This window comes from Ovis aries, chromosome 3 (assembly GCF_016772045.2).
Source record: "Ovis aries strain OAR_USU_Benz2616 breed Rambouillet chromosome 3, ARS-UI_Ramb_v3.0, whole genome shotgun sequence".
Taxonomy (NCBI): domain Eukaryota; kingdom Metazoa; phylum Chordata; class Mammalia; order Artiodactyla; family Bovidae; genus Ovis; species Ovis aries.
This window is the reverse complement of record NC_056056.1, coordinates 134323280-134345345: the sequence shown is the minus strand read 5'-3', so window position 1 is coordinate 134345345 and position 22066 is coordinate 134323280. Positions and strand designations below refer to the sequence as shown.

General features: G+C 55.9%; 2 protein-coding genes across 2 annotated transcripts in view; both read left to right on the top strand.

Moving 5' to 3' along the window:
• Nucleotides 1-4489, top strand: part of ACVR1B (activin A receptor type 1B) — a 34116-nt gene extending 29627 nt beyond the window's left edge. Inside the window, exon 9 of the mRNA XM_027967297.3 lies at nt 1397-4489. Coding sequence (XP_027823098.1) covers nt 1397-1522 — 126 coding nt within the window. The 3' untranslated portion in view covers nt 1523-4489. The remainder of the gene's footprint in view (nt 1-1396) is intronic.
• Nucleotides 4490-12770: 8281 nt separating this feature from the next.
• Nucleotides 12771-20494, top strand: TAMALIN (trafficking regulator and scaffold protein tamalin). The gene is made up of 8 exons (XM_027967296.2): nt 12771-13095; nt 15146-15195; nt 16787-16841; nt 16946-17048; nt 18170-18263; nt 18362-18428; nt 18778-18844; nt 19289-20494. Exons 1-8 carry the CDS (start codon nt 12844-12846, stop codon nt 19780-19782), a joined length of 1182 nt encoding a protein of 393 aa, XP_027823097.1. The 5' UTR covers nt 12771-12843; the 3' UTR covers nt 19783-20494.
• The last annotated feature ends 1572 nt before the right edge of the window (nt 20495-22066 follow it).

Genomic DNA, 22066 nt, shown 5'->3' with positions numbered 1-22066 from the left:
TCCTGTGCTTTTCTATCTGCCCTATTTCTCTACCTTAGAGAAGGGTTTCCCAGAAATGGGGCCAACCCCAGGGCTACTACCTGTGTAATAATAGTTATTATATTACTGTTACATGCTGTTGTATACTAAGCCATTGTCCTGGACACTGTAGGGTCCCCTTTGGAACCTAGAAGAAGACTTGGTCCCAAGACACAGATCAGAGACAAAACAAAGTCTGAGTGGGGCTGTTAGACTTGTCCAGCTAGAAAAACGGCTTTGGAGCCATAGTGGATGAGCTGAGCTCTATGGGAGAGTTCAGAAGCATCATCCGCAGAGGGTCAGCAGATGAGAGGTGGACCCAGTGAGAAAACAGGTCTGAGGAAGGTGGCTTTCTGAAAACTCAGAAGCGAGGAGGGTGCAGAGGGTTTGGATTTGGGGTTAGTGGTGGATGAAGTGGGAAGGGGACGACATTCGGTGGAAATGATAGATGCGAGGACAAATTTATGATCTAGATTGCTAATAAACCTGGAGTTGCGGGGGGCTAGAGTCTTTGGGGGCGCGGGATTTGCTTAGCTAGTGCTCCTGGGCCCCCTTGTCACTGGTGGCTCTGCTTTAAGGCGTGTCACCACTAGAGGGCAGCTCTGCACTGAGGACCAGAGTCAGTGCGCATTTCAGTGGTGCCTCCTCTTTGCATGACAGAGCAGCATTTTCCAAAGTATTCCTTGGACCCTCAGGGCCTGTTCACTTCAGAGGGTGAGGGAAGCAGAGAGCCAGTCTCTAGCTGCCCCCCACACTCCGTCTTCAGTCAGGGCTCTTCGTGGGTTGGGACTCTGCATGGGAAAACAGGTCCCACTGCTGAAAGGCATCAAAAACACTGGCCTGGGACAGCAGTCAGGGAGCTCTGTAGCCTCCACCCATGACTCTCCAGATCCACCCCTCACCTGTCCGCCGTGGCTGCCTGTGTCATCCAGGCCCTGGCTGCAAACTGCTGCCTCCGACAGTCAAGACCATCTTTCGGGGGCTGCCTCCTCCCCTTCCTCCTCCACGGTGTCTCTGCGGGTGAACGTGGGGTCACCACTGCGCACGTGCGCCTGCTGGGGGTGTCCCTGCTGTGCCTGGTTCACGTGCTCCTTTGAGAAAGCCATCAGTAAACAATCATAAGCATGGATACTCAGACGTTCCAGGAGTGGTTTTCAGATCACAGGCTGTGGCCGGTCTTGCTCGCAAGATCACCCAGACTTGGGGGAATGGCGGACTGTGCTTGCGGAGAAGGCCCCTCCCCAGACTGTCCCTCAAGGACTGGCGAGCCCTAGGGGGAATGGGGCTCGCGGGCGTTTCCCCAGGGTCAGAAGGAGGGCAGGTGGGGGATCAGGCAGGCAACAGCAGGGCAGGCCCCAGTGACACCGTTTCTGTGCAGGCGCTACGGGTGATGGGGAAGATGATGCGGGAGTGCTGGTACGCCAACGGCGCCGCCCGCCTGACTGCGCTGCGCATCAAGAAGACCCTCTCCCAGCTCAGTGTGCAGGAGGACGTGAAGATCTAGCCGCCCTTCCCACAGCCGCCAGGCCACGGGACCTACAGCCGAGCGGCCGTGTCGAGCATCAGATGGAGGCCTACCTCTCGTTTCTGCCCAGCCCTCTGTGGCCAGGAGTTTGGCCCACAGAGGGACAGAGCCCGGGAGACTCGCTCACTCCCACGATGGGTTTGAGACACAGACACCTTTGATATTTACCTCCTAGTGGCATGGAGCCTCTGAGAGCGAATGGCATGGAGAACTCAATGCCGCGACCCGGACCGGCTGTCGTGGGATGTCCCACAAAGCCCGGTGCCCCCGGCGAGGAGCCTGGTGTGGCGACAAGCGGCCAGGGAGGAGCTGAGCGTGGCCCCGTGCTGAGCAGCACTGAGGGCTTTACCCCGGGACCAACCCAGTGCAGCGAGCGGCCCCGGGAACCAGAAGGATGGCCCCTCCTGGCAGCTCCAGGTGGAGGGACTGCTGGTGCCTGTCTGTCCAGCCGTGTGTGCATGTGCCGAGGTGCGTCCCTGTTGTGCCTGGTCTGTGCCACGCCCTTACACGTGTGTGTGTGTACGTGTGTGTCTGTGGGTGCACACTTGCCTGCTTGAGCTTCTCGTGCATGTGCAGGTCGGGGCTGTGGTCGTCATGCCGTCTCTGCGTGCCGGCGCCTCTGTTCAGTAGTGAGCCGCGTCTAGTTTCCCTGGCGCCCCTCCCGGGGGGCTCCCTCCCCACCCCTCCTTCCAAAGCCCCCACTCCACAGTGGTACCCCCTCCCCAGCAGGCTGTGCCGCCTGCCCATGTGTCGCCTGCCCTCCTTCTCCACTTCAGACTGTGGAACCAAAGCTGGCCCAGTTGTCCGTGCCAGGCGAGGCTTTTGGGTCCAAATGTGAGGGAAGAGGGTGGGATGGGCAGGGCAGGAATCTCGGCGGAAACCTGGGGTATTGTGGTCAGCAGCCACCGTGGGAAACGAGCCAGCCTAAGGGCAGCATCCTCGGCGGCGGCAAGGAGGGGCCGAGGAATTTGCAGCCCAGACCTGGGGAGACTCAGACTGGAATGTCACATCTGTCTTTCATATCCCAGATTCTGGAGACAGCAGTGTGTATTTTCGGTGGTGGTGGGTTTAGGGCGGGGAAGGGAAGTGGGGATGAGGACTGGGGGGGGAGGCTGGTGGGGAGGGAGGCATCTGCATGGGTCTTTTACTGGGTTATCCAATCATGGTGGAGGGAAGATGTGAGACTTGCATCCACTTCAGGGGCTTTACTAAAGGGAACAGCCTGAGCTGAACCTGTTATTTAACCTGAGTGTAGTATTTAACGACGTCTAGAAGCACGGTTGTGGGTGGTGGTTCGGTCAGCATATCTTAGGTATATAATAACTTTGAAGCCATAACTTAACTGGAGTGGTTTGGTTTTCTTTCTTTCTTTCTTTTTTTTTTTTTTTAATTTTATTGGGAGGGTCTGGATTTTAACTTTTTTTAAATACTGTTAAGTTTTTATAAAAGGAAAACCATCTCTATGTGATAATTACCTCTCAATCCATTTGTTTTTAAGGAAATCCCTATGAAAACAACCACACACACACAAAATGCTTCAATCAGACGCACACAGCTCAATCACACTGGAAATATCTGTCCTTGTACCTGAGCCTGCTCCCCGCCCCCTCCGACCCAGCTGCGAGAGCTCCTCTGCCCTGGGGGTTGGTCTCGCTGGGGTCCTGCCTCCCTGCCCAGTCCCACCCAAAGTGGGTTTTGCACTGGGACTCTAGCTTTTTGTGCGTCGCCCACAGGTTGCACCTTCTCATCCAGGCACTCACTCAGCAGACACTCGCTGAGTGCCAGCTGGGTGCCAGGCCCCATGCTGGGTGCTGGGAAGTGCAGCTGTGAACAAGATAGGCTTGGGTCCTGCTCTTGGAGCACTGACGGTGGGACTCAGTCAAGTCAGGGGGGTGCCTATCTTGAGACCAGAAGTTTTCATAGTTGGTTCTGAGCCTTTTGAGCCTGGAGCGACTGCTCTTATACAAGACCACTAAGGAGGCGAGGATGCCCCCCTGTCCTCCACCAAAGAGGCCGGTGGTGGGCAGTGAAACCCCCCTTCACTGCGTTCATCCAGAGCCCCCTTCCTGCCCCCCAGGGGAGGCACAGTGTGTGTGCAGCCTCAGCGCATCCCTGCCTCTAGCCCAGCGATTCTCTGCCAAAGCTTGTGGAGGAGGGGGGGAGCCCTCTCCCCACTCCCATCCGTCTCCCCAGTGCCCTGGCCTTCCTATTTATTTTCCCGGTGTAGTGCTTTCCTTGTGTTAAAGGAGATCTTCCCCTCACCCTTTGGGCCAATTTACTGGCTACTGACTAATTTCCCTTAAATACCAATTGTGTCATTAGGGGGATCTTCTCTCCCTACCCCTGCTGATGCACTTCCCCCTTGTTGTCTGCCCTCTGGCAGAGCTTGGCGGGTTATGGGAGCTGATGGAACTCAGACTCCTCACTCCCTGCCTCAACCAGCCTCTGGGATCTGCCGACACTCCTCGACCCAGGGACTCCCAAGCCACTAGCCCACTCCCCAGGTGGCCCAGCTGTCCTCACAACACACTCCTCCTCCACCTCCGGGGAAGACTGAGCAGTTTTGGGGGGATGCTCCCAGCCCCACTGCCGCCACTCTTAACCCAAGAGTTAGGAGTTAGAGAGTTGGGGAGAAACTAAAGCTGTGGTTTTGGCTCCCTGAGGCTAACCCTGATCCATAGGGCTACCTGCACCTCTGGATTTTGGATTCACAGACCAAGTCCAAGCCCGTTCTTACGTTGCCATCAAGGCCCCCGAACGGCATTCTCGGTACTTCTGTTTGTTTTTGTACATTTTATTAGAATGGACTGTAAAATAGCCACTTAGACACTTTACCTCTTCAGTATGCAAATGTAAATAAGTTGTAATATAGGAAATCTTTTGTTTTAATATAAGAATGAGCCTGTCCAATTTCTGCTGTACATTATTAAAGTTTTATTCACAGAGCCTCGCTGGTGCCATCTGTTTTACATCTGTAGGCCGACTGGCTGCCCAGCCTTCGTCAGGGGAGTTGGGCAGCTGTTTCAGGCGTCCCCTCCCACCTGCCAGGGTATGATGCTCATTAACATCTGCTGCAGCAGTGCAGGGCAGAAGAGGGCCTGATTGGAGCATCAGGGGGTCTTCCTGAGGCTATTCCTCCGCATTTCATAGAGGGAGGGCCTGGCCTGCAGAGGGAGTGGAGGACAAACTCAACACCTTCTCTTGGGCTTTGTCTGTATTTGTCTTTTAGCAGTTTTCTCTTTATATAAAAGAGGGTCTTGATCCTGGTAAGTCACAAGCCACCTAGTCTCAACAGCAGCCTCAGCCCTCCTCAGTTTTCGCTTCCCCACTTGACTCATTGGAAAAGACTCATGCTGGGAGGGATTGGGGGCAGGAGGGAAAGGGGATGACAGAAGATGAGATGGCTGGATGGCATCACTGACTCGATGGATGTGAGTCTGAGTGAACTCCGGGAGTTGGTGATGGACAGGGAGGCCTGGCGTGCTGTGATTCACGGGGTCGCAAAGAGTCGGACACGGCTGAGCGACTGAACTGAACTGAACTCCTGACTTGGAGTAGAAATGTGAATTTGGGGATGGGTTAGGGGACTTTGAAATGGGAATGTACAGTGGTTACTCTGGAATCTTCAGTGTATGGGTGGCTGTGAATGTCTTTAAAAATCTCTAGGCCAAGGAACCCAAGAGAAAAAGTCTAGAATCGTAGAATCTCAAGTTTAGACGGGACTCCAGAGGTCCACCGCCCATCACGTGCTTGACTCCCCCACAGCATCCCTGCCAAGTGGCCGTAGCCTCATGCCGTGACACTCAGGACCACAGCCTCCACCTGCTGGCCATCTGCTCAGTGGACAGCTCTTCCTTACATAGGACTGGGCAGCCTCCCTGTGAGTTCTCTCCGCAGATGGTTCAGAGCACTAATTCTCCTTTCCATTTAAGGTCCCTTAAAATACTTGAAGGCAGCTGTTACGTTATCATGAATCTTGCAAAGCTTAGAGCTTCTTCCATTAGTATTCAGCAAATACTTAGTTACTGTGTGCTAGGCAGTGTGCCAAAATTGGCCTTACGTACATGAACTGCTTTCATCCTCAAACAGCATGAGGTGGTCGTTATCCTCTGTGGATTAGGGAACTGACGGTTAGAGAAGACAAATTGCCCACGCACGTAGCTCACAGGGGTGGAAAAGACCTCAGGTCCACGGTGCCTGGCCAGAGCCTGCAGCCCCTCAGCCTCAGCACATCCTGTCTCCATGACGCCATGTCCTTCCCCCACGCTGGCTGCTCGCTGAGAACCTGCCTGGGGCCGTGGAGGGCACGTAGCACTCCACCCGGACATTGACAGCATAGATGGATGAGAATCCCAGACTGCCTGACACCAGGTCACATCCCAGGACTGCACTTCATGTCACGGATTGAGTAAAATCCAGCCCCCTTCCTCCATCCTGTATGTGAGAAATCGGTATTTTTGAACTCAAGTGCAGGATGTTATGTGTATACCCCATAAATTTTACCGTAGAATCTGCCAATAGGTCCAGCCTCTCAATATTTTGAAATTCTGATTTGTTACCCAGAGTTTTCTATTGTCCTGTCATCTGAGACTGTTGGGCTGGAGAAAATCAAGCAACTATCCTATACAAGTTGGCTTTTAAGTTTGGCATGCATCCCAGTAACCCAAATCAGCCGCTAACTAAATTTTCCTTGCATCCTGGCCAGAATTTAATGGACAAAATAACAGCAAAGGTGCAAGCACCTTGCGGAAGTAGCAAGGCATTCTTGTGTTTGTCGAAAGGAAAGGTGAAGTGGCCTATAGTGGACCTCATCCCAGTTCAAAAGCTAATCAATCAGCAGTGAGTCATCTTGCCCTATGGACCCCAAATCCACTAGGCTAAGAACTGCACATTCAACTTGTATCATTTTGAAAATCAGAAAGGCAACCACACTGGGACCTCTTCATGTGCCCTTGAAGGTTACTAACATTTCACCTTTGTAAGGCCCATGAGACAGACCGGAATTCATTTGAATGTTGTATGACTGGGGGTTTTGTTGCCCACATTTAAAATTTCTGTTCCTGCCATCCTGTCACCAGACCATGTCTTCTGATCTACAGTCTGGAGAAAATGCTGAATACAACCAAAACAAAGTGAGGTGTAGAATAGGAGAAGTTTAAGAGACACACAGGAGCATGTGAGGGACATGTAATGAAGGCCTGGGGAAAGCTTTGGATCAAGACAGGAATGGTTTGTTAGGGTTCACCAAAGAAATGAAACTAATAGCATGGATGGATAGATATTTAAAGGAATTGATTCACACAAGTGTGGGGCTGGCAAGTCTGAAATCTACAGAGCAGGGTGACAGGCTAGAGAGCCAGGAAAGAAGACAGTCTGGGGCAAAATTTCTTCTTCCTCAAGGGACCACAATCTTTTAAGCCCTTTGACTGATTAGGTAAAGCCCATCCACCCTATGGAGGGTTACCTACTTTATTGCAGGTCTATTAATTTAAATGTTCAGTTCAGTCGCTCAGTCGTGTCCGACTCTTTGCGACCCCATGAATCACAGCACGCCAGGCCTCCCTGTCCATCACCAACTCATCCTCTGTCGTCCCCTTCTCCTCCTGCCCCCAATCCCTCCCAGCATCAAAGTCTTTTCCAATGAGTCAATCACACCTAAAACATGACTTCATAGTAACATCCAGACTGGTCTTTGACCAAACCCCTGGCATCACATCCCAGGAGTTGTTGGGCATCCCATGGCCAGACAGGATCAGATTTAAGGAATATGGCAGATAGCTCTGGATCCACCTGGGAATGGTCCTTGGAGGTCAAGGATGGAGGATAATGGGATAGGAAAGTTTAAGGGACAACAGGATGGACTGGGCTCTAAATTCATTAAGTAAAAGCATTTGTCCAACAACCTTAGTGTGTAAAGCAGTAGGCAGAACAGAAGGGCGAACCACCTGTGGGCCCTGCCCTTCGAGATGGAGAGGATCTACACAGAGAACAGGAGGGCAGGTTTTAGCAAGTCCCACTACAGAGCCGTGTGTAACATGTCATGGAAGCACAGGTGAGATGCCTACGGAAAGCCAGCTCTCCAGGGGCCCCCCACCAGATGGGATGGACTAGTTAATAGGTAATTACAATGGAGTGAGGTAGTGCTATGATAAGGGCAGACACATAATACTCTGGGAACACAGGAAGATGGGGTCAAGAGAGGTGATGTCTTATCTCTTTGGGGTTTGGCATTGGCCTACTGACTGGGGACAGGAAATTTGGTCAAAAAGAGTGTCACCACCATTCAAGAACTATAAGTGGGACCTCCTTGGTGGTCCAGTGGTTAAGAATCCACCTGCCAGTCCAGGGGACACAGGTTCAATCCCTAGTCCCAGAAGATTCCGCATGCCATGGGGCATCTAAGCCTATGCACCACAACTACTGAGCCCAGGCTCTAGCCCCTGTGCTCTGCAACAAAGCCCACCAAGAGAAGCCCACACACCTCAAGGAAGAGTAACCCCTGCTGGCTGCAACTAGAGAAAGGCCAGGCACAGCAAGGAAGACCCAGCACAGCCAAAAGTAAGTAATTAAAAAACAACCCATAAATGTTCAATATCCTAGAGCAAGGGAGCCAGGGTGCACAGAGGAAATCTCTTAGAGCTATCATATGCTAAGAAGTCAAGACTGCATCCCGAGGGCCACCAATGCCACCACCTCCCTGTGACAGCCACCTCAGACTGCTAGTCTCCATCACTTTCCCTCTTGAGTCCCGACAAGGTCTCCAGATTCTTCTCAGTAGCATATTTATGTGGAGTTGTCCCATAAGTGAACACCTCTTTGTCGTTCCGCATGTAGGACCAAGCCCTTGGCGCGTTCTGAGCAGTGGAATCACGTGATGTGTTTGCGGAAGGACATGGTGCTGGCTTGAGAAGGCAGTTACTGGAGTGGTAGAGCAAGAAACACTGGAGGACAGGGACAGTGGGTAGGACGCACAGGCTGGGAGCATGGTCAGATGCGGACAGTGAGGAGGAGCCAGCTTCAGTTCGGAGTCTACAGGAGAATCTTAGCCTGGTGTGCAGCGCTGTCCCCGGAGAAGGAGCCAGGGGTGGACCACCAGAGCAGCTGTGTTTACCAAGAGGGAGGAGATGTGGGGAGTCCGGGGCCCTGAAAGGTGTCATTTTCTTTCCTAGCTATCTGTACCTGTCTGAAATGAGGCAGGATAAAATAATACATGCCCTCTGTCCTAAAAGTGGTAAGTGGATGCTGTAAAGAAAACTAGAGAGCTGACCCTTTCTCCCTTCTGCCAGTCTAACCTGTCCAAGCCTGAGATACTAATATCTTGGCATCCCACCTAGGAGGCAAGATGGTCCCTGGCCTCTGACTGGGACTAGACTCAGAGGCCACTGTATCCAACACAAACAAACTGCCATATCCTCCTTGCTCCAGTTCCCAGACCTGCCCCCAACCCCCCGCCCCTGCTGCTGGGCCTCCCTGAACCCCAGTGCCACACACAGACACTAGCCTGTGGAAACAGTTGGGAAATAGGAGCCATTAAGGAAAACAACCACTCCCTGCCCAGTCAGCTGCCCACCAGCTGCCCAGGCCTCCCTCAGCGTCCTGCACCCGGGGCCCAGCCCCATTCCTTCCCAGACAGCCAGCTGAGTCCCCAGCCCTCACCCTCCCACCTCCCACTCAGAAGCAGTGGCAACACCAAGAGAGGGCCCCCAGTCCTGGGATGAAACCACCATGGGAGAGCCCTGACATCGACTCGGACACCAGAGGGCTGGGCTTCTGCAGCTCTTGCCCTGAGTGCCTGGATCTCCTGATGGCAGCCGAGAACTTAAGCAGGTGGGTGAGGACAGGACTCAGGGGACTGTTGATGGTTAGGTGTCTGGGAAAGGGCTTGTCTCAAAGAAGGGGTCTCACCTAGGCCTCGTCCATTAGCCAAGCCCCTGCATCTGTGCCCCCCAACACAGACCAAGCCCTGTGTACCCTGAGAGCTAGGAGCCAGGACAGCTGGAACCAAAGGACGCAAAGCCTGGGAAATTCTTCTGAAAGCCTGGGACTTGCTCGAGAATAAGGTACAGATTGAGTGCAGATGTCTGCGGAGCCAGAGCAACAGGGCTTTGCTTTTACCAGGAGGCTTCCTTGGGGAGGAGAGTGGAGTGGGGAGGTGTCATAGTATGAGGCTGCAGAGTGCAGTGTGTCCCCCACCCCCATCCCCAGCCTTAAGGAGCTGTCGAAGATGGGATGAGGGGAGCAGACGCTACACTAGAGACTCAGGCTCAGAAGGAAGTGGTGGAGGATTGAAAAAGGCAAAGTTTTGTGGGCCCGGTGTACTGTCTGGCTCCTGCAGATTCCTGCACAGAAGAAGCCCACTGGCTGTCTGCCTTCTCCCTGAGGAATGTCACCTGCAGCCAGGCTTAGATCACAAATACATCTTCCTAACAGGTGTGAAACTCCAGAACTTCGTGACCAAAGCAGAGCTTGGCGTCTCAGCTGAACACAGTCCTCAGGTGGAAGAGGACCTCTGGGCTGGGGTCCTTAAAGTGGGGCTCTAGCACCTGCTGGACAGCCCTTCCCGGATTGATTTGAAGATTCTCCAAGAGATTCATGGCCAGCAGAGGGCACCACCACCCCACAGTATGGCATCCTGGGCTCCCCATTGCCTCCCTGGAGGAACTGGGAATACTGGGAGAAGGAGGCGGGCATGGATCTCTGAGATCTCAGGCGGAGATACCAGCAGCTGAATTAAATAGTCTCCAGAGCCAAGGGGGCTGGGCTCTTGTGGGTTCTAATGCTTGTTGGGCCACCATATTTCCCTCCCTGCTTCAGGTTGCCACCTCCATGGAACGAGGGCTTGGTTCACTTGGTGTCCACTCCAGATCACAAGGCCCTTTTCGGCTCTGAACTTCTGGGATTTGAGGAAATCATGCAATGACTGTGACAGAAATGGCATCTTCTGGGCCCACCTTTACTCTGGGATTCTCCAGAGTGCCCTGCCTGGCAAGAGGCAGAAACTTGAGTTTCAGCTCTCTGGGGCTGTTCTCTCACTTGGTCTCGGAGAGGCAGACTGGCCTGGATGCTGATGGGAAGGCTCTGTCTCCACGTCAGTCTGAAGAAGGACTGTCTCAACAGGGCTTGCAGACACGGATACCCATGGCATCTGCTCTCCCGGGTTTTAGGGAAGGAGGTGTCCCTTAGGAACCACTGTGGGATCGGTGGGGTGGTAGTTCAGAAGCACTCATAAGACGCCCTTTTGAGAGTCCCTTCAGATAGGCAAGGAGTGCAGAGAATAGACACCATCGCCTCTCTTGCCTTCGCTCGCTCGCTTCCCCATCCCCACCCCCACCACAGATGCTGTCTGTCGGGAGCAGGCAGCAGACGGTCCAGGGGTCCATCTGTCCTACTGCTTCACAATAGAGTCCCGTGTTTCCCCACCAACTCCCCCTCGGCCCCTCAGCTGATGGCCACTTGGTGGTGCCAAGGGGGAAGGTGGGAGGAGGCAGAGGAAGGCTCTAAGGGAGCTGGTACTTGGCTCCTGGCCGTCCCCAATCCACCCCTGCCCCCCACCCAACAAGCATCCTGCCATCTGGACTTGTGTAATCACTGCAGGGTGGAGAAACACCCCCTCCCACCCACACCTCCTATAGGGGCTGGGGCCCCAGGGGCCTGGGGGTGGGGGAAACAGACAGAGTCAGGAGACTAGGAAGCAAGAAGACGGAGACAGACCCATGGACTGAGAGGCACAGGAGACAGAAAGCCTGTGCTAAGCTTCCCGGGTTGCTGGGTCACTAGCCCCTCTGTGCTCCACATGCCGTGCATCTAACCCAGCACTGGCGCAGGCATCACTCCCTACCTGACCAAGAGCCTCTGTAACCTGGCCCGGAGCAGGGCTTCAACCCAAGGTGAATGAAGAACAGCAGAAGACTGCATCACCCAGTGGGTAGATGGCAGGCTCTGTAGGCTGCCCAGGTTCGAACCAGCTCTGCCACAGAGTGGCCTAGAGCAAGTTACTTAACCTCTCCGGGCCTCAGTTTCCTTCTCTGTAAGAGATGATAATGGGATCTGTTTCGTAGGGTTGTTATGAAGACCAAACAAGTTCATTCATGGATGTAACACACAGAACAGTGTGCAGAGCACATGGTAAATGGCTCATAAATGTCAGCTATTAATATAAAGGCATAACACAGACTCGGGAACACTGGAGGAGGGGACAGATGAGGACAGTGCATTCCTGGCTTCTGTTTAGTGGCAGACGAGATGCGGAGCCCTCAGCTCGTGGTGCTGACGCCGTGTGGTGGCTGGCCACTCTTCAGACGCCAGGCCTGACCTACCACTTCCTCCTCTCACTTCTTATTCAGGTACCACTGACGACAGAGACTTTGGCTGGGCCATTCCCACCTCTCTCATAGGCTGGCCGCCACAGACAACACAGCCGAGGGTCGGGGGGTTGGGGAGGGTCCCCAAGAAGGGTCAGAGAATTGTTGAGCACCAACCCCCAATCCTGAGCACCCCCTCAGCACACCATATGCCCTGCCATGAGTCAGTCCTACAGTAAGCATCTGTCTGCTGGAGAAAGGTTACCTGAGCCCCAACATCAGGAGGTGAGGCTGACGGGCCAGAATTAAGTCTACTGCTTTCTGGGTTTCCCTCTCTTCCCTTTTCTCTTGACCTGGGGAGCAGAGGCAGCTCTTTTCAACTGTTCCGGGAGCTACGTAAAGAGGAGACTCTGGACCCTTTCACCCCCTAGTGGCTTCTACACAGTTACTTCAGGGCCATCTTTTTCCTCCCCTCAAGAGACCTCACCCCTCCTTCTCCTAACCTAAAGTCTCCTGCAGCGCCCTGGGTCTCCTCTAATCTTACTCTGGGCCTCCAAACCTCCTTCTAAAGACTCCTTACTGTCACTCCACTGCTAAATCTCGTGCACAAGCCCCTTCACAGGCTCCCCGTCCCTCAGGTATCACAGAGACCCATACTCTGCCCCGGGATGCCCTGCACATCCCCCCATCCCCGCTCCTTTCCGCGGCTAGCTTTTACCCCTATGGGCCAGGCGCTCGAGGTCCCCAAGTGTTTCCCTGGTCTGGGCAAGTCTCAGGAGCAGTGGGCGGGGCTCCGGAGCAGCGGGCTCCGCCCCAGGGGCGGAGCCAACCGCGCAGGGGGCGAGGCCCTGCGAGGCCGCTCCCCGACCGCCCCTTCAGCCCGCCCCGCTCCCCGAGCCTATAAAGGGAGGCGACCCACCAACCTCCAGGCTGGCATCCTAGAGCCATCGCCAGCCCCGCCGCGCGGAGAAAGCGCTGCCAGAGAGGGGCGCCGGAGCCATGACCCTTCGCCGACTCAGGAAGCTGCAGCAGAAAGAGGAGGCGGCGGCCGCCCCAGACCCCGCCGCTCGGGCTCCTGACTCGGAAGCCACTCCCGCCGCTCCGACCCCGACCCCGGCCTCGGGTCCCCCTGCTGCAGCCGCCGGCCCTGGGACCCCCGGGGACGAACTGTACGCAGCGCTGGAGGACTACCACCCCGCCGAGCTGTATCGCGCGCTCGCGGTGTCCGGGGGCACCCTACCCCGCCGAAAGGTGCGTACCTCCCCAACTCCCGCGGACCCCCTCGGCCCCCGGTACCCTGTGGTGTCCCTTCCTCAAGACCCGCGCTACCCGCCACAGTCCCCATGGATGCCTGCCGATCCCCACCCACACCATACTCCTGGGGTCCCCGAGCGCCCCAGTTCCTCCCCCGCCCTATGAACCCCACGGACACCTTCAGATCCTGCTGGATCCCCTCGACCCTCTGCTCAGAAGGCGCAAATTCCCCCATCCCCGGCTCCACGCCGCTCGCGAGCCGGGCGGCTCTCCACTCCCATGCGCCGCTGCCCCGTCTCGCTGCTCTCCTTCCTGCTGCTTCCCCAAGTTGTCTTCCCCTCGCCCCAACTGGCCATCGGCACCCCGCCCCAGCCCCTCCTCCCCGGGTCCCCAGGATCCCCCCGCCCCGGCTTCTCCCTTGGGAGCAAGAGGCCTCGAGCTGGGGTCCGGCCGCTAGTCCAGTCAAGTTGAGAGTCGGCGGGCCCGGGGTGGGACTCTCGCCGAGGAAGTGCCTGCGGCGCCGCCGACTCCGAGAGCTCACCCTTCTGAGGGGGCGCCGGGATTCCTGGGCTCGGCCGCCTCACCCTGCGTTTGAGGTGCGGGGCGCGAGGCCACGGCTCCCTGGACGTCAGCCGCGACCGGACGCGGTGGGAGGCGTCGCAGGGCGCCCGCTGGGCAGGAAGGATGCGGGCCGCGCCCGCCCTCGGAGTCTCCCCCTCCGCCGGGCTTTTCCTCTGGCCCTAGGGGGACCCAAGCGCTCAGAAAGGAAACTTAAGACCTAGGTTAAGGAGAGGGGACTGGTGGCCTTTCCCAGCTCAACCCCCCCTCCTCTTCCTTTGGCCCCTGGCTCCCCCCCAACACAATGAACAGCTTGTTGAGAATTTGCATTTTATGAAAATCGGTTGGAAAGACAAAGGGGTCTCTCTATGCTGCCCAGTCCTTCCTCCCTGGCCGGTTTGGGAACGGTCTCCACCCTTGAGGCCCGTCTGTAAGGTTCTAGAGAAGGAGGACTTCCTTCTCTTCCTGGCCTCGGGGTAGCCTGGGGAGAGAGTTAACTAGCGCTCTGACCAGGAAGCTCCTGGGTTGTTTGGGGCACACGGGACAAGGGCTGGTCTGGAACTGGGCTTCTTCCAAGCATCAGTCATTTAGGGAGGGAGAGACACCGCTTTAGTTTCTCAAGGACCCAAAAGAGGTAAGCGGTCCCTCAGCTCCGTCATCCCTCGCACCAAAAAGCAAATGAAACCAACCAAACAATAACAAAACCTCCCCATCTCTTTCCTCGAGTGTAGTGAGACTTAACAAGTCTGAGATCTAAGTTGTGTTTTGTCCTAGAAAGCAACAACATGTATCACAATGCTGAGAGACCCAGGTGGAGCTGGGCACAGCTGGCCACCTGCAGCTGGACTCCATAGTTTGAGGGAGGGGGCTTGGCCCCTCTATCCCCTGCCTTTCCATGCTTAAGCTGATATTCCGGCCCTCTAGACCTGGGCCCCTGACTCCAGCTCCTGCAAGCCACTCTCTGTGACTGAGAAATTAGGAGAGATGTGACTGGCCTTGGGGGCTCTGAAATGTCTTGATAGGCAAGCCCAGGGGCCCCTGCCCTTCTCTGAATAATATCTAGGAAGAGCCCCTGCTTCCCCTTTTGGGGGCTAGGGTGCCGAGCCCCTTCAAACATGCACCCTGGGGACAGAGGCTATTCTACCTAGAGTCATAAAAACCCCCACCCCCTCCAGACTAGGAACCAGGACAGGACTTAGAGGTTCATGCATCTGGAGCCCAGGAAATTGTGTTCCCGAGGTCCCAGTTGTGGGGATAAAGCTTAGGGAGAAAGCAGTGCAGTGATACTGATGGTGGCACTCTAGGGTTAGTTACCCCAGCATCAGAGGAGCAGGTGTGGAGCTGGAACAGGACAAATAGGCAACAGGAAGTTAGATGCTGGGTCTAGGACTTGAGCCCAGGTGAGGAACCCCCCAAAGGAGGGCTCTCAGCCTCTGCTCCAGGACACCTCCCTCTCACCTGCTTCTTCCTGACTCTCCTTCCCACCCAGGGCTCAGGATTCCGCTGGAAGAACCTCAGCCAGAGTCCTGAACAGCAGCGGTGAGTCACCATTACCCCCGCCTCTGCCCTGGCCCAAAGGATGAGGTGCTGGGGAGGGGGCAGCACGACACAGCATCTCAGCCCACCCAGGGGGAGTTGTGCTCCCACCCTTTCAGCACGGTGCCCTCACCAGGAATGAGGGGCAGGTGGGGGTGTGGGCTGTGTGAAGGGGGTGGCAGAGGAAGGAGGGAGGGACTTTTGAGTCATCAGGTGCTCCTCAAACCACCCCCAGTCCCTGCCAGTCACCCCTCCCTGGAGAAATCTGGATCTGGGAAGGGGGAAGCAGGAGGAGTTTGGGGAGCTCCCCTGGGCCCTCCCAGCCGAGCAAACCTTGAAGGCCCAAACCATGGCAAGCTGTATCCGGCTACTCGACTGTCTGGCCCTGCACCCAAAACCTCAGTGCTCTGCTAGTCCCATCGGTGGTGGCCCCTAAAGAAGGGCCTGGGGTGAGGGCAGAAGGACTAGCCCTACTCTGCCTGTGTCCCATCCTGATGTGAGCCTGGTTTCTAAAATGGATCAGCAGACTATGGCCTGCTGGCCAGATTGGCCTTGAGCTGAGAGTTGTTTTGATATTTCTCAAGGGTTGTAAAAATAAAGACAAAGAACAATGTAAGACAGAGACTGTCAAATAATTCAGGTCTCAAAAAGAAAGGCTGAAATATTTACCATCTGACCCTTTGCAGAAAAACTTTGCCAACCCTTTTAGAAAACCAGAGAGCACTGGAGTAATCATAGTCACCCTGCCCCCACCCCCACCCCGGCCCAAATACACACAGAGGGGGAAAGGCCTGCCTGCAAAGCAGGGAGGAGCTCGCGCTGGGGTAGGGAGTTGCCGATCAGCATTTGGGGGGGTGGGGTATGTGGGTAAGGCTGGGCACTGAGAGGCCTGGGTCTCCAGGGCCTTGCTGAGGCCGATAGGCTTGAAGGGGACTTTGAGGCTGCTTCAGCTCGGCTTGTGGTGGAGCGGGAAGGAAGAGGGTGGGAGTGGGCAGAGGAAACTCTGGGCTCCCCCAGCAGGCGAAGATCTGGAGCAGCTCCAAACCATTGTGTCCAGTGGGCAGGCCTTCAGTGCGGGAAGGGGCGGCCTCGAGTCTCCCCTCCCCCCAGCCCTCACATCTGGTGGGCTGGCCTCACCGCAGCTGGGAGGGGCGGCTGGGGTCCGGGCTGAGCCTCGTGACTGGCCTCTGGGGGTGGGGCCAGCCCTCTCCCCAAGGCTCTGGAGCAGACAGCGCTCCAGGCTGGGGCCGAATTGGGGGCCTCAGCTAGTCAGTCAGTAGTATTCTGGGGCTCACTAGGAAGCTGGGAGTGTGGCCGAAAAACTCAGCTAGTTCAACTGGCCCTGGGGGCTGGCCATTGCAGTGTGTCCCCCACTCGAGGGGATTGATTTTGTGTGGCTTGATGAAGCTGATTTCAGTATGGGAAAGGACATTCCGACAGCCGGGGATGAGTATGGCTTGTCACTGGAGACAGTGAGCCCTGCCTGGATGTTCCAGAGCAGACTCCGGCATTAGCAGAGGGCCACACTATGGGCCCACCAGGCTCTTCTTTAATCCTGACGGACTTGATGAGATGGCCCCTGTGTCTCCTGCAGGAAAGTGCTGACTTTGGAGAAGGAGGAGAACCAGACCTTTGGCTTTGAGCTCCAGGTGGGAGAAGCTGGGTGCAGAGGGAGGGAAGGGTTGGGAGGCGGTCTGAGGGATGGATGGATCCTGCTCCGCTCGTGGGCTGAGGGTCCCCTTGCCTGTTACAGACTTATGGCCTTCACCACCGAGAAGAACAGCGCGTGGAGATGGTGACCTTTGTCTGCCGGGTTCATGAATCCAGCCCTGCCCAGCTGGCGGGGCTCACACCAGGTGGGGCCTGAGCCCAGGACACAGGGCTCTAGGAAGGGAGTATGACCTTACTCCCAAGCAGAGGGGGCAAGAAATCCAATCAGTTCCCCTTCCTCCTCCTATTTTGAGAAGGCCAGAAAGAAGAATGAGTTGGATCAAGGCAAATTTACCATTTACTATATGATCTTGAATATTCCCATCTGCATACTGGGGGCAGTAACATGTCCTCATATCAGTGTGGTGAGGGGCTTTCCTGGGCACAAAGCCAGGGCCTGCCTGGTAAATGGCAGATGTTGCCACGGCTATTCTGCCTCCTCCTGGTGATCTGGCAACCCAGCATGGGCAGGAGTTGGGGAGAGAGCAAGTCCATCGTGTTCCCAACCTGGCCCAATACTGGGGTACCTGTGATACTTCTTCTAACAAGGACATGGTGCTGCCAGGAGACCTTTGGGACTGGCCAAATCTAGAGCCCCAAGTCCCAGGAAGGGGCAGCCTGAGACTGCACGAACTGGACCCCCCAATTCTATCCCCGTTTTCTTCCTGAAGTCCTCATCTCTCGCCCATACACCAGCACCCTCTGGTAGCTAAGTGGTACACTGCAGCTTTGCAAGGTAGTTTCACATCCCCATGGTAGCCACCATAGGGGCCCACATCTCCTTTTCCAATTGGGCAGTGGGTCCTAAGAGAGGGTGGTCTGCTCCGCTGGAGGTCAGGAGGCTCTGCAGCAGCCTAGGGTGTCAGAGGTTTAGGCCTCAAGCTTGGGGGCCAGTGTTAAAGTTCGCGGTGTGGTGCTCCTCACCCTCCTGCCTTCCTGTCTCAGCTGGGGTTCGCTGGTGACAGCCTGTGGACTGGACCTAAATAACCAGCTCTGGGGGAAGCCCAGGCTTGCTGGGAGGGCTCAGCCTTTGGGGACAGAGTTTCCTGAGAGTGAGATGAGGATGAGGATGTGGATGTTTGAGGGCCCTGGCCCCTATGCTAAGATGCCAGGTCTGCACAAGATCGCCCCAGAACCATGAGTGGGGGTAGGGAGCTCAGGAGAGTTCTGTAGGGTTATTACCCCTACCCTTTGTGGTGAAGGTAGGGGACTGAAATTCTTCCGCATGCCCCGTGGAGCAAATGCTGATTCCCTCTCTGCCTGGCAGGGGATACCATTGCCAGCGTCAACGGCCTGAACGTGGAAGGTATCCGACATCGGGAGATTGTCGACATCATTAAGGCATCTGGCAACGTTCTCAGGTACATCCAGGTGCTGTGGTCCCTAGGGGATTCCTGAGCGCAGCCTTTCTTCCCCACCCTGTGGGCCCACTCATCCTTTGATTCCCCTATCTCCTCAGACTGGAAACTCTGTACGGGACATCAATTAGGAAGGCAGAACTGGAGGCTCGTCTACAGTACCTGAAGGTAAAGCAGCCTGGAAACCATCCAGCCAAACCCCTGCCCCTGCAGGCCCTACTGGTTTTTTTTTTTTTTTTTGGGTTGTGCTGGGTCTTAGTTGTGGCATGTGGGATATTCACTGTGGCATGCAGGATCTTTAGTTATGGCATGGGAGGCTTAGTTCCCTCTGGGAACACAGAGTCTTAATCACTGAGCCACCAGAGAAGTCCTCCTACTCTTTTTGGGGGGTCGTTTATCTGCCTGAACCTCCTTTTAACCTTAAGGTTTCTTCTGTACTCCCGGATCCCTCAGTCTGTAGCCACCCTGGTTAGTTTCTTGCTGACTCCTGACAGTGAGGTGGGTGTGTCTCTTGCAGCAAACCCTGTATGAGAAGTGGGGAGAATACAGGTCCCTGATGGTGCAGGAGCAGCGGCTGGTGCATGGTGAGCAGCTCAGTGTTGGGAAGGATCACTTGTGCCCCCTACCTATACCCCCACAGCTGCTTCCCCCCAGGAACTAGTCGCTTACTTCCCCCTCCAAGTTTTGCTGAACTACTACTCTGGGTACAATGCGGCCCTGGGCTGATGCCCACGAATTTTCATTCTCACAGTAGTGCCCTGAAGGAAAGTACTACACAGAACCATCTCCATTTTACAGGTGGGAACACCAAGGCTCCAAGAGCTTGTTTCAGGCCCCTTTTGTGACTCTTGTGTCATAAGGACCCTCAGAAGGATCCGAGTGTATAGTTTGTGTTTTACATACTGGGGAAGTAGGGTTCAAAGTTTTGACTTGCCCAAGGGCCACACTGATGGTCATCAGGAAGAAGCAAAGGTCCCCTACCCGTGCCCTCTAACGCCTGCCCCCCGCCCCGTGTCTTCTGCCCCCAGGTCTCGTGGTGAAGGACCCGAGTATCTATGACACGCTGGAGTCGGTGCGCTCCTGCCTGTACGGCGCGGGCCTGCTCCCGGGCTCGCTGCCCTTCGGGCCTCTGCTGGCCGCCCCGGGAGGCTCCCGCGGGGGAGCGCGGCGGACCGGGGGCGACTCAGAAGATGCGGTCTACCACACGTGCTTCTTCGGGGGCGCTGAGCCGCCTGCTCCCCCGCCGCCGCCGCCGCCCCTCGCGCGCCTGCCGGGACCGGGCGCGGCCGACGCTCCGGCCCCGGGGTCCCGAGCGATGCTGAGCCGCAGCGCCAGCGTGCGGTGCGCGGGCCCCGGGGGCGGCGGCGGCGGCGCGCCGGGCGCGCTCTGGACTGAGGCTCGCGAGCAGGCCCTGTGCGGCCCCGGCCTGCGCAAAACCAAGTACCGCAGCTTCCGCCGGCGGCTGCTCAAGTTCATCCCCGGACTCAATCGCTCCCTGGAGGAGGAGGAGAGCCAGCTGTAGGGGCGGGGGCGGGCGGGGGAACGTATTTATTTATTTATTCTTTCCAGCAGTGCAAAAAGGGGGCGGGGGCGGTCGCTTGGCCGCCACGGGGACCCCAAGAGCCCGGAGTAGCAGGAGAGGGTCCTTGGCAACCCCAGCTGGTCCTGGCTAGTCTCTGCAGAGTGGTGAACCCAGCCCCAGGCCTCTTTACTCGCGCTCCCCCAGACTACAGTGGGAGATGGGCACAGGAGAACCGGAGAGTTTGGGGTTGGGAGAGGTTCGGGGGCCAAAAATGGGACGTGCCATCCTGCATCTGGGTCAGCAGTGCCTTGTGGGGTGTCCAGGAAAACTCCACCTCTAGGTGGGGGGACCCTGTCCCACGAAGCCCTCTCCTCAGCTTTACTTGCTCCCCACCCTTGGCCATGGGGAGAAATGGCCTCCGCCGGGTCGTTCCCCTACCCACCCCACACAGACACAGTTCCAGTTATCCAGTGGGCGCCTGAGGGGGCCCAAGGTGCTGGTCTCCCTCCCTCTCAGCCTTGACCCTTAAGGGCTTGGCCCCCTAGGGGCCCTTAACTAAGTGGGGTCCTACTGGGCAGGGGTCCTGGGTCCTCTGCCCTTGGGAGATAGGAATGGGCACCCCGGGTGGGGTGAGGGCAGTGCAGCCTCTTCCACCGTTTTGCATATTGTTGCTTCTGAACCACAAACTGTATAAAATGGACGGTTTTTTGCATCTGTGTCAGTGTGGTGACTGCCTGAGGGGGAGGATTGGGCTCTGGCAAGCTCTGACTCCACCACTCCGCCCCTCACCACACACACAGACACACACACACTATATTTTACATCTTATTTGCTTGGAGCCTGCGGCCAGGGAAATAGACTAGGGGATTCTGACTTACATGTATGGGCCTGAACTAGAGTACCCGCACTGCTTCAGAACTTGGGCCTCTTGTTTAATGCATCTGGAACCCCCCCTCCCCAAATACCACAGCAGGTAGGGTCGAGGTTCCTCTAAACCTAGCCTTGCGTAAACAACTGTTTGGCGTGCTCTCTCCTAGGAATCTGGAGCCTCCTGCATAGGAGTCCCTAGCCATCATCCACCCAGCCTGTGACAGGCCAAATCACGGGTCACTCGTTCTAGAACTCCTCAAAGGTGTCCCGTCACTCCCAGGATAAGAGGCTAATCCCTACGTAGGCACATCTGGCCCCTGACTGCCTCCTCTTCTTCCTCCCCTCTCGCTCCCTGCTCTCACCCCCTTGCCCATGGTGCACTTCAGGTGTCCCGCCCTCAGTGTCTCTGCACTTGCTCTGCCCACAGTTGGCTCCTTTGGTATCAGCATTGCCTCCCCAGGGCCCTCCCATTTGGTCTAAAATATGGCCAAGCCTTGTTTGGTTTGCATCATATTACTCATCCCCCTTCTGAAACTGTCTTGACTTGGATGGGTTTGGGGTTTTGCCTGGCTCCCTTTCCCATAGGATGAACACTCTTGAGAGCAGGACTCTGGGGCCTCTCCTGTCTTACTCACTGCTTTATTTCATGAACAACACGAGCACATAATAGAACCTCAATAAACACAGTGTGTGCTCAAAGCGTCTGCGAAAGGTGGTCACCGCCTTCTTTGAGGTGACCCCGAGCAAGTGAGCTGTCTAGGGGTCACACGTAAGTGGCAAAGTAGGGCCCAAGACTCGAGACTCTGTGTTAGTGTTCCTCCCTGGCAGCAACTGTCATACAAGGGGTGCCCTTGAGAGGTCTAAGTGGCACCCTCCCCCAGGCAGGCCACCTCCTATACTCTCCTTCCTGCACTGTGGCACTTGCTTCCTGAAGGGGCTCCCTGCTTCCTCTCTCACCCTTGGACCATCGCTTTACACAGCAGTTGGGGTGATCTTTCCAAAAAGGAAATTGGGTCACAACCCTTCTCTGCTTAAAACCCATTATGGCTTTCCCTGGAATTAAAAAAAAAAAAAATCCAAACTCTTTATCATGTTGTCCAAAACCCAAACTCCATAACATTGTGTCCCTCTGGGAAGACAAATTAGGAAAAGGCCTCGCTTCCTGCGGGTTGACAGCAGCCACACAGGCCAAACGTTTTGGCAACTGTGAGCCTCTGTGCAGTGCACAACCTCTGCAACTGTACTGGGATGCCCTGCATGAGGCTCTCTTGGAAATGGGCCCTTTTCAAGCTCCAATTGTTTCTCCCTCTATGTCACTTATCATATTTAAGCCACACTGCTCTTTCTGGTTCTATTCTCAAATATGCCAAGCTCTTTCCTGCCTCTGGCCTTTGCCCATACTATTCCCTCTGCC